This window comes from Haliotis rubra, unplaced genomic scaffold (genome assembly GCF_003918875.1).
Source record: "Haliotis rubra isolate DU_JTF1 unplaced genomic scaffold, ASM391887v1 Scf77, whole genome shotgun sequence".
Lineage (NCBI taxonomy): Eukaryota > Metazoa > Mollusca > Gastropoda > Lepetellida > Haliotidae > Haliotis > Haliotis rubra.
The window spans coordinates 1,862,040-1,874,934 of record NW_025767490.1 but is presented as its reverse complement, the minus strand read 5'-3'; the positions used below and the strand labels follow the sequence as shown (position 1 = coordinate 1,874,934).

The 12,895-nt window shown below is 40.6% G+C and overlaps 1 protein-coding gene across 1 annotated transcript in view; it reads left to right on the top strand.

Moving 5' to 3' along the window:
- LOC124260605 overlaps nt 1–12,668 on the top strand; it is a 113,738-nt gene extending 101,070 nt beyond the window's left edge. Inside the window, exons 3-8 of the mRNA XM_046694927.1 lie at nt 679–740; nt 5,667–5,738; nt 6,536–6,593; nt 7,248–7,389; nt 9,462–9,717; nt 10,677–12,668. Of these exons, the coding sequence (XP_046550883.1) occupies nt 679–740; nt 5,667–5,738; nt 6,536–6,593; nt 7,248–7,389; nt 9,462–9,717; nt 10,677–10,834 (748 nt within the window). The 3' untranslated portion in view covers nt 10,835–12,668. The remainder of the gene's footprint in view (nt 1–678; nt 741–5,666; nt 5,739–6,535; nt 6,594–7,247; nt 7,390–9,461; nt 9,718–10,676) is intronic.
- The last annotated feature ends 227 nt before the right edge of the window (nt 12,669–12,895 follow it).

Below are 12,895 nucleotides of genomic sequence, written 5' to 3'. Positions count from 1 at the left end.
TGATCTTATTTCATGAAACGTGGTTATTTCCGTCAGTAGGATCTAAGAGGCTATAAGACTATCGGAAATCTCCGAAAATAGTAGCTGACGTCCGTGGTGCCATGAACCCGATAATAATGTATCAAAATATCAATCATTTAAAACAAATAGTAACGGTTTTATTTCTACATCAAAAGAGTTGCGTATTGTCGGTCAAATGAGTAAAACATAATTATTTGCTCTCGAGAATGGTAGTACTGAGTGATATTTCCTTCAGAGACACAATCCACTCCCCAAGGCGAGAGCTGATATTTATTCCGTCATTTCAGGTTTCATTCATTTAGATACTTATCGACTTGATTAAATTAGTGAGAGATAAATTCAAGCTGTTATTTGATTTCGAGAAAGGTATACCCAAACGTGACGTCAGTGCTTTGTCTGGATTAAGAATGAAATGATACCATATTCAAACTAATATAACCGAAAACCCGTTGCCATAACAGATTGCTAGCAATGCTCATGATAGGGAATGCTCATGATATGGTCGAATTTGTACAGATCTCCACTTATAACTTTGATTTCTTATGATGGGATGAATTTTGTTATACTTGTTTACAGCTTACATGAATTAGTTAATCATTAAATGAATTAATGATTTGCGGTTATTTAATATTTATTTATATTTTGTTTTATTTGCAGTGTTTTGGTAGCAGAGCAGGACGGAGCTGGCACGCTGTATACAACTCACAAGTACCATCTTGGTAAGTCTTTCAGAAACCGGGGAAATGGGTTAGCTTAGTGGGTAATGCGATTGCTCGTTACGCCGAAGGTCTGAGTTCTATTCCCAAAATGGGTACAGTGTGTGAAGCCCAATTCTGGTGCCCCCATCGCTGGATATTGCTAAAAGGGACATACAACTTTACACATTCCCCTTTAGAAACATTACAGAGTGCACAGACCGATGGCTCGTAATGTTTCATCGTACTGCGGGAATAATTAACACATTGTTTGAGACTCAAACGCGAGATGGCTGAACGGATTTAACCAATCAGACAACGGCTACTATTTAGGGTTTGGCGGGACTTACAAAATGGATTCTCTCTTCCCCGCTCGCCAACACTGATCTCATAACAAATGAAAACCCCCATAGAACACAGATATATGACCTGCAGAATATACGCTTTTGGGTTTCTGTTGAAGTGGCTATCATTAGTTAATATTTCCGAAAACTGACATCCTTGAATACTGAAAAACGCTATTTTCAGCGACTGTTCACTCACTCTTGTGGCGTGCTCCATGTGCATCACTCGGAAGCGATCGTACGGAAAATAGCATTCGGAATCGTTCGGGTACAAAACTTTTTCGAGGTAAAAGTTCAAAAGGTATGTGCGAATGTCAACTTTCGCGATTCGGTAAGCTGTGTTCTGATTGGTCCATTGAAAAGGTCAGCTGACGCGACCTTCCACAAGGTTTTGTTAGACTCAGTATAGCAGTGTAACGAATAATACTGAGCCTAAGTTTACTTAGACTGTGTTTTAGATTCGATATGTACAATTCAGAATTACATACATATATATGAATACACCCGTGGAAATCATTGTCTTGAGCAGCAGCGAGGTAGCCCAGTGGTTAAAGCGTTCCCTCGTCATGCCGATATTGCTGAAATATTGCTGAAAGCGGCATAAAACCAAACTCACTCACAAGCTGAACAGAAGTATCACTTCTATTGATACGTAGCGAACACAGAAGGCTCTGCCTAAGGTTTGTTCCAGAAAGTTACTTCATCAGAAACAGAAACGCTCGTGTATAGACACACATTTGTCAGGCAAGAGGAAGTATACACCCATGTTTCAGTATTGACACACATTTGTCAGGCAAAAGGAAGTATACACCCATGTTTGTCACAAGGCAAGAGGGGAAGTATACACCCATGTTTCAGTATTGACACACATTTGTCAGGCAAGAGGAAAGTATACACCCATGTTTCAGTATTGACACACATTTGTCAGGCAAGAGGAAGTATACACCCATGTTTCAGTATTGACACACATTTGTCAGGCAAGAGGAAGTATACACCCATGTTTCAGTATTGACACACATTTGTCAGGCAAGAGGAAGTATACACCCATGTTTCAGTATTGACACACATTTGTCAGGCAAGAGGAAGTATACACCCATGTTTCAGTATTGACACACATTTGTCAGGCAAGAGGAAGTATACACCCATGTTTCAGTATTGACACACATTTGTCAGGCAAGAGGAAGTATACACCCATGTTTCAGTATTGACACACACACATATACACCCATGTTTCAGTAGGACACATTTGTCAGGCAAGAGGAAGTATACACCCATGTTTCAGTATTGACACACATTTTGTCAGGCAATTTGAGGAAGTATACACCCATGTTTTTCAGACACATTCAGGCAAGAGGAAGTATACACCCATGTTTCAGTATTGACACACATTTGTCAGGCAAGAGGAAGTATACACCCATGTTTCAGTATTGACACACATTTGTCAGGCAAGAGGAAGTATACACCCATGTTTCAGTATTGACACACATTTGTCGGGCAAGAGGAAGTATACACCCATGTTTCAGTATTGACAACACATTTGTCGGGCAAGAGGAAGTACACCCATGTTTCAATGAGACAAAACGTAAACAAACAAGACATGGGCCCCGATCCTCAAAACGCTCATAGAGCTACGACATTCGTAAGCCTATGATAAACTATAGAGTTACGACAGTTCGTAACGCTACGAACGCTCAATGTGGATCGGGACCCAAGTTATTCGACATTGGTTTATTTGATACGAGTATCGTGGCTGTGTTTTAACTTTGCAGTGTTTAAGTGACTGTTTTCAGGTGGGTAACGTTTTGATAACGTTTGCAGTGTTTTCGGTCAAATCAAGTTTCAAAAGTATTCTTTATTCACTAGATACTTTACAAACTCTAACAACCTTGCTTTATGGTAAAAATACATGTGATTTCTGGAAAGGAATTGGCCGTTAAATGTTACAATGCCTGTGCCATGTATCTGACCAAACACACAACAGAACTACTTCAAAATGACTTTGAGAAGAGGATCTGACCAAATTATCACTCAGAAGAAACTGGATGCATTGGGTATAATCTCAATTTAAACCGCCTGCAGAAATTCTGTCGGTCTGGAAGAGTCAATGTTCATCTGAAGTATATGGATGCAATTAAATATAGCTGTGTGTAAGGTGTATACGGTCTGGTGTGGTAAACCTCGGGCAGTTCCGTGAATAGGTTTCCAGTCAACGCTAAACCAGGCAACTCAGGCGAGGAATGTCGCCCATAGATCGTACGTCGATGATATTAAAATGTCACCTGACTATCTGTGCGTCAACACACACGGCGTAGACAACAGACACCTCTATTAGACAACCGTTATTGGCCCTTGCAGTTACAACGATACACAGTTTAGATGACCAGTATGGGTAATATGTGAATAATTTGCATAATTAGCGTAGGTTCCTGTAGACAGAATCGCATTATTTGCCCTTGAAGATGTAGATGATATGTATGAAGTATTTGTACAGAAAGTAGTACCTATCTGTATGTGAGTCGAGTTTAGCACCACATCAGATACTACACCAAGGGAGACGAGTTTCAAGCAGTGAATGTCAGGGTTATAATTGATCTTCAAGGGACCGTTCATAATCTATGGCAAGCGGGGTGATTTTGATATTTATGCAACAGCTTGTACAATGTGAATGAAACACACACCCTAAAATTTACGTACAAATTAAGTGACACCCTCCCCCCTTGCATATCACGTACTAAATTATATATGATTTTTAAGCATAATTTAAAAACATTTTTATGTACAAAATTTATGACCCCCACTAGTACATGTGTACAAAATTGATGACCCCACCCCTACCTAACCAGAACAAAATGGGTGGGACTGACACACACACCCTCCGACTCCCTCCTTAAAATCATCATCACCCCCAAGAGCCATAAATTATGAACGGTCCCTAACTCATGCTTGTCAGATCGAGATCGGGTGATCAGGCTGCTGTCTTGGTTGACACATGTCATTGGTTCCCAGTTCGATGGTCATTATGTCAATCAATGGATTATCTGATCTAGTCTTGACTTACACAACGCAGAAATACCGCAAGACAATTGCTTAATGCGGCTTTAAATATAAGGGTCCGTTCATAATTTATGGCTGGGGGGTGATGATGATTTTAAGGGGGGTCACCCATTTTGTTCTGGGGAACCAGGGTGTCATCAAGTTTTTACAGATGTACTAGGTGGTGTCACCAGTTTTGTACATAATAGTATGTTTATGATTATGCTTAGAAATTATGGGATGTGGTGTTGGGGGGTCATTGATTTTGTACATGACATGCCGGGAACAAACAAAAATTTCAAGCTAAATAGAAATCATTGCCAACTTGATCATTCGTCAACTTTGTATCTCAGTAGAAACAAGACCATCTGTCATGATACATAATCATTGTCCAGTGGCCAGTTGTGGCTACTTGCAATGATCAAATAGATCAGAGGACACCGTCAGATAACCCCAATGGATGGACCAGACTCCGATGGGACTGGGAGCCACGTAACAGGTTAAACATCCTCGCTGCGCATACAAAACCATTAGTCTGTCTCCAGTAGATGCTTGTACCACCTACGATGATTCTGCAGTCAGACGGGCTCTGATTTATGCGTCACTCCACTTACAGCTGAATACCTAAGCGGTGCTTAGTTGCCATGAAAGCGTCGGCATCCTATCAAGTTGCCCCTCTCAAGGGAGGGTAATGCTGACCTAACCCACTTGTGTCGGGGGGGTAATGCTGCCAGTGTAAAGAACCTGCTGACTTGACACAATCAGAGGGACCAAGTTTCCACTCGTTTCTGTAATCTCTTTCCACGCCATTTGAATACTGACAATGAACATCGTTAACCTTTGTGGCCGTGGAATCATGTCTGTTGAATGCCTTCGTGGTGATATGGCCAGGCAACAAACCTACAAGAGGACCGCTCAATTAACTGAAGTAAAGGCCCGTTGATCTGATGTCTGGGTTGTCGTCCATGTCTGTCTAACGCCATGACGTACATGTGGCCTGTTGATCAGATGTCTGGGTTGGCGGCCATGTCTGTCTAACGCCATGGCGTACATGTGGATACCTACCTCTCGTTCTCTCGACTTATATTAACAAAATGCTGAGGTGTATAGCGGTGGTTAATGGAGTGTATACCCTCAAGTAAATACAATCTTGTGTGTTAAGCGGGATACTCTCTCTCTCTCTCTCTCTCTCTCTCTCTCTCTCTCTCTCTCTCTCTCTCTCTCTCTCTCTCTCTCTCTCTCTCTCTCTCTCTCTCTCTCTCTCTCTCTCTCGACTTTGGACACCATGGAAGAGTTATGACTCTTTGTTAAACAAACATTTGTGTTGGCAACCACAATCTCTCCCTCCCTCTCACTATCTTTCACACACGCACACACTCTCATTTTCTCTCACAATCCCACCTTTGTCTTACCATGGACTCACGTCAGTACCCTCCAACCAAGTGAACGTGACTTTAAGTATTTTCCGTAGTAGTTTGACATTTTTATTTTTATAGTGCACAGATACTCACATGGGTCGTGCAATATTTCATACAGTGCGACTATATCAATCTAATTCTGCCTTTACTTAAAGCTCCACAGACCAAACACAGGCATCACCGACCACGCCGTGAAGCGGAACCAAAACCCGAACCGGCGTCTGATGGTACGTGTGTTTCCATAGCAACCATTATTAGTATTTAGTATGTAGATTGTTTATAAACTAGTTTATGGCTAAAGATTTAGAGTGTGTAACTGAAGGAGGATAAACATTGTACATTGAACTTAAATCATGCTGTTGACATTATCCATAAGCACGCACGCACGCACACTCATACGCACGCACATACATACATACACACACAAACATACACACACATACACATACATACATACACATACATACATACATACATACATACATACACATACATACATAATACATACATACACACATACATACATACATACATACATACATACATACATACACACATACATACATACATACATACACATACATACATACATACATACATACATACATACACATACATACACAGAGACATACACACATACATACACATACATACATACATACATACATACACACACATACATACGCACACATACATGCATAAACACACACACATACATACATACACACACACATACATACATATACATACATACACACATACATACATACATACATACATACATACATACATACATACATACATACATACATACATACATACATACATACATACATACATACATACATACATACATACATACATACATACATACATACATACATACATACATACATACATACATACATACATACATACAGGAGTATGAGTTGTTCCTTAGGTAGAGAAAATATAGTTATAGTTTCTACATGTATTTTAGAACGAATACAAACATCTATGATTCCAAACCATACATTGTTTATAGATGCTGCCGTTTCCCCTTTCCCGCTCAGCCAGTGTGGTGAAAACCGGACGTGTATCAGGTACGTTGTCGGCGACAGCAGACTATTACTGCACACCGCTGGTACGTCAACAACGACTACAGATAGTTACTGTAAACAACTAAAGCCATAAACAGTGTTGTTAGACTATTTGATGATGATGATGTGTGTAAGTAGTGTATGGAGATGGTTAAGTAAGTCCCAAGATTGTCTCCAGTTCCCCGTGACTTTCTGCAGCACTCAGAGATGGCCGATCGTCTCCAGCACCATCATTGTTTGTTAAACAACTTTTTTATTCGGGTGTCCAAAATTATAAGACAAATCATCAGAGTTGATTTGTCGATTTCATATCACTATGCAAAATTTGGTTTTGTTGCACTTATTAGATTTTGTGTTCGTGAGCAATACGTCGGCCTCAAATGAAATAGGAACGGACTGTAACTAAGTCCCCACTCCCAATCTCCAATAGCCCATTTTTATATTGTGTTGTCCATATACATGTATATCTGTGATACTCTAGTTGTTTCGTCGGCAGGTGTTTTGAATAAACATCTCGTCACGATAGCAAACGAAATATTTATGTGGTTAAATAATAACTCACTCACTCACTCACTTTCTTGCATGTAACAGAACCCATCACCTATTACAAGATATGAGTACGGTTTATGAAGCGTAAAACACTGTGTTACAATTCAGATACGGTGCGTCCGATTGTGATCACATGACCTGTGACTACTTCCTGTCATATCACGTGATCAACGCTAATAGTGTGGACCTGGAATTGAGCGGAAAGAGCAAAGGATGGGTAGCCGTGGGGTTCTCGTCGGACGCAAAAATGGTAAGAAGGGTTGTTTGTTAAGAGTTATTGAATTTGGTTTAAAACAGCTTGGAACAATATTCTGAACATAACGGTGTGTCAGCTCCAAGTCAAAGAAAACCAGAAAAGATGTGAGTCTCAGAAGAAACCAACAAAATGGTATGGTGCCGACAAACACGATCTGAGCCAAGCCGGATTCTAATTCACAGATTCCTGTCGTGCTAAAGGGCAAGAGCGGCGTCACCCATGCCCCTAAGGGAATACTTAGGATACAAACGCGAAATACGAAAAAAATTATCTTTACGTCAGAAGACTACAAGCTGGATCTAGGTTAGAATTGGTCTTCAGCAGCCTATGCTTGTCGTAAGTGGCGACTAACGGGATCGTGTGGTCATGTTCCCTGGGGGCGGTGGGGTAGCCTAGTGGTTAAAGCGTTCGCTCGTCACGCCGAAGACCCGGGTTCGATTCTCCACATGGGTACAATATGTGAAGCCTATTTCTTGTGTCCCCGCCGTAATATTGCTGAATATTGCTAAAAGCGGCGTGAAACAAAACTCACCCACTCATGTTCCCTGACTTGGTTGACGCATATCATCGTATCCCAAATACGTAGATGGATGCTCATGTCAATCACTGGATTGTCTGGCACAGACTGGTGTCATTTAGACTGAATATCGCAGAGTGAGGCCTTAACCAATAAACAAGAGTGAGTGAGTGAGTTTTGGTTTTACGCCGCTTTTAGCAATATTCCAGCTATATCACGGCGGGGGACACCAGAAATGGGCTTCACACTTTGTACCCATGTGGGGAATCGAACTCGGGTCTTCGGCGTGACGAGCGAACGCTTTAACCACTAGGCTACCCCTACGCCCCCCAATAAACAAGACACAAACAATAAGCCGATATACCAGGTGTAACTGAAACGTTGCTCGAAGCAGGAGTAAATCCACTGGGCCCTGTGTTTAATTCAACATTTGAAGCCAGCATTCATGTTTGGTTTCTAATTCTAATATGTCAAATTCACTGATTCAAACTTGCTGGTCTATTCCTAGATTCCTTACTCAAAACTATAGAGGCAGAAAATTACATCCTCGGGATAATGAACCATTTCATCATCTTTAATTAGACACGATTAATCTTTAGAATTACTGTCGTCCAAGTGTTGATGCGTTCTTAATGCGTGCAAAGATGGCAGGTGTATTTTTTTCACTTTGGCGAAAAAAGACATTCAGGTTGTGTTCTTAAAACAATATGCATGGAAACAAATGCCACCAGCTATGATTTTAACTCCCACAGAGACATTTATACTCATATCGTAGTTACGTTTGTTTGAATGATTATTTTGACCTTTCGTGATCACCATATATCGATTATGATATGCACGTGCTTCGATCTCAGGCGAGCATCACGTACAATACGTGTAGCCGTCATTAAGCAAATGTCAAGTTTCAGTAAGCTGTTCGTACAGCTCGATAACTTTGAAAATCAATTGGTTTCGTTGTGTATGAGCAAATACGGACCCTCCACAACTGATAAATGCTCAAAGATCGCAAGTAATTGGTATGCGGAATGTTTGCATGTCATTGAGGGCTATTGCAAGAGATATTTTTCGTTTAGATTTGTTAATAACTATTCCTTTCAAGGTCAATATATCCAGACAGAAAATTGAAGTTGGGATTAATTCCTTTCCTATGTTTAATAGTAACATATTGATGCTATTAAAATATGGGGTGTTCTCATACTTGCTTCCGACCAGTGAAGATCCGGGTTAGAATTGGTCTTCAGTAACCCATGCTTGTAAGAGGCGACTAACGGGATCGGGTGGTCAGGCTCGCTGACTTGGTTGACACGTGTCATCGGTTCCCAATTGCGTAGATCGATGCTCATGCTGTTGATCACTTGATTGTCTGGTCAGACCGCCGCCATATAGCTGGAATATTGCTGAGTGCGGGGGAAAACTAAACTCACTCACTCATACTTGCTTCTCTATGTATAATTTTGCTTCTTATAATATTAACTTATATCAATCATTTTAAGCTGAGTTTAACAAAGCCAATTTTCGCACCTAAAATGTCCGTATCATCCTTGTTCAGGGCGGAGATGATGACGTCATAGCGTGCAAGCTGAAGGACGAATCGTCAAATGCCATCCAGGTGGCCTCGCTGACCAACATCGTCGCCCACTCCGCTCCGGAACCCAAACCAAGCGCCCTGACCTTGAAAAGTTCGCAGTGCAAGGACGGCTATATTTACTGCCGGGTCACGCGACTCCTCAAGGTCGACAAGAGGAATAACCTGGATTTTTCAAACGATTGGTTTCAGCTTTATGCACGTGGTTCAGTTGGAAGTAGTAAGTTCTTCGTCGTCGTCTTCTTCTTCTTCTTCTTCTTCCCTCTCGATACCCGTGAAGATCCGGGTTAGAGTTGATCTTCGGGAACCCATGCTTGTCGTAAGAGGCGACTAACGGGATCGGGTGGTCAGGATCGCTGACTTGGTTGACACATGACATCGTATCCCAATTGCGCAACGTTTCTGGGCTAGTTCTTGCCCCTTCGTCCACCTGACGAAGCCCAGAAACATTGTGTTTCATCATCATCATATAAGTACGTACATTTAGAAAGTTTCTTACAAAATCGACCCGTGAAGATCCGGGTCAGAATCTGTCTTCAGTAACCCATGCTTGTCGTAAGAGGCGACTAACGGGATCGGGTGATCAGGCTCGCTGACTTGGTTGACACATGACATCGTATCCCAATTGCGCAGATCGATGCTCATGTTGTTGATCACTGGATTGTCTGGTCCAGAATCGATTATTTACAGACCGCTGCCATATAGCTGGAATATTGCTGAGTGCGGCGTATCTAAGATATATTTGTATTAAGTCATTATTATGTTATTTTTTCTCTCAGCTATTAATTCACTTTATTCTATTTTCAGTTCCGATGAATTAACATGGAACTTTATATTTTCTTATTATCATTGTTGAAAGTGTAAAGACTAGCAGTGAAATGATTCATATTAACTAAAACTATTACTTTCATCAAATACGTGACAGACACTATAGGCTAGATAGAACTAAAGCCAAGGAGCCCTCGTCGTTGCTTGCAACTATATTTTTCTAGATGGAGCTATGCTACAGCACCAGTTGGAGGGAAATCATGATTGAAGTAACTTTATTTTCTAGATGGAACTATGCTACAACACCAGTTGGAGGGGAATTATGGTTTTAAGTATTTCCCAGCTGGAGCAATGCTTCAACAGGAAGCTTTTTATTGAGCACCAATGCTTTGAAGTGACTTTATTTTCCAGGTGGAGTCATGCTTCAACACGATAAAACTCCCTTCACTTCGGATGACAAAATCACCATGCTAATACCAACCAACAAGTTCACATCTTCCGCTAGCAGCCGCCATCTTTATTCAATAGGCCTCCTGAGTCTCGTGATGTCTCGTCTCGCTGTTTCCTGACGAGATCACGCATCACGAGCTCCACCTATCTGCCTCTAATTTTCTCCAGCCTGATTTCTGCCTGCTCAGCGGAATTCAATCTTTCGGCCGAGAGATCGGGTATTTTCGATAAAATCCGGTCGGGTATTTGGTGATAATGTCGGTTCAACAGATCCCGTGGCGTAGTGAAAAAATACAATACGGATGAATGAAAGAAAATCCAGTTTAGTATTCATGTAATGAAAACGACGATTAACGTACTTAAGATGAACTATGTTTACAAGTTTTATATCTAAGAAAATCGTCTCTTTGTGCCAGAAATTCATTTACCCAATTATGCACGTAAACAAATTACATTAAGGCCTAACCATAAGCAAAAGGATCTGCCGTGTCTCACAACATACATTCATTAACGGCTCTGTCCTTAGCAAATACGTGCTTACTAATACCATTTGAAGACATTGATACCATTTTCACGAGAAACGTACGTATGGCTGTTGAATCGTAATTTCCCCTAAAGCCTGCTACTGTTTTGAGAGATCCGGCTCCAGCTCAAAGAAGCAATCTCGCGAGATTCTCATTCTGGCATGGATCCCTTTTATTTCGATGGGAATAATTGCATCATGGCTGACTGTTTGCGCTAATCCAGCGTTGTTGATTTGTTTTTGTTCCTCGGAGTGCCAAGGACACGGGGTTTTTTAAACCAAATGCTTCAGTTAACCCATCAGTGATGAAGATAGCATACGTTCAAGAAATCAATAGATTCGCATGATGCATGATGTGCAACTTGGGTTTGCGCGAGACTGTTTGAAGCCCATGTTAAGAGAGACTGGACATCCGTCTTGTATCAATCACGATATAAGATTCTTTTGGAGGATTTGTAGAAAAGTTGGAGTATAAGATGGATGCGACAGGATATCAACTTTTTTATATTTGTAAGAGAACTTTGGATGTAGATTCTTTACTGTTATTGAGGAAATGACATTGCATGTGGCAAGCTAATGACGCAATTACAAAACGAGAAAATCACTGTTACAATAAAATCTATCAGGCAACAACTAAATGACGTCAGACAAGTAAATCGATCAGCAAAAAGTGAGACATCACGCAACTCCAATGATTGCAGTAGTCGTTAGCTTCACAAAGTTGTGTGAAGCTGTTCCTGAAGGCCCTCTGACCTTTAATGATGCAGTTGCCATCGGTATTGTCACTTTCAGTTGTCAGATATTTCAAGCGTTTTCATTTTTATAACTACAGAGAATGTGTTAGAAATCAGTATCTAAGAAGACTGTTATTTAGAGAAAGACATCGAGCGACACCCAAAGTCTGGTTGTCATAGACACGTCATAATGGAATCACTCCCTGGATACCTCCCTGTGAGAACTTAAGTTTGCTTTGAAATTAAGCAGCGCTTAGAATCTGCGCTTGATGGCTACCTTTAAAACACGTATCTTAAAATATCGCAATATTGTAGATGTTATTCAATTTTGTGTATATCTTATTGTTGAGCAGGGATTTATGTACATCCGAACTGTAAGGACACTCTTGCTACCTGTATACAGGTATGTAAGTAGAAGATGAGTAAGACAGTATTGTCTCCAAAACGTTGTCTTCCTATGTAAGCACATGCTTCCGGTTGTATTAATTATTATTTTTTTAAATCATTTTTTTATTTAAATGTGTTATATATTTTTGCAAAATAGCCAGAAAACAAATGACCTTGTAGATGAATTTGGATTGGTAGGTGGCAAAAATACTTATTTATAAAACTAAAAACTCACAACGGCATATCTCTGTCATTTATTTCTTGTCAAAGCGATCTTTTCCGTCGGTGTATTAAAAACAAATGGTTCATAATGTATTTTCTGAATCTTCTATTTCTAAGTTAGTGTCGGATCGGTAAACAAGGCGTAAAAGTATGTAAGGCCTATAGAGGCGTCTAAATGACAGAACTTATCGGAATCGGAATACATCTTGCCCAAAGAAATCTCTTGGGGTAAAGATTATCAACGCTTATTTTTCCTTGCGCAGTATATGACTGAAGGAGATGAGATTCTCACTTTGAGAACAGCATCCAGCTGA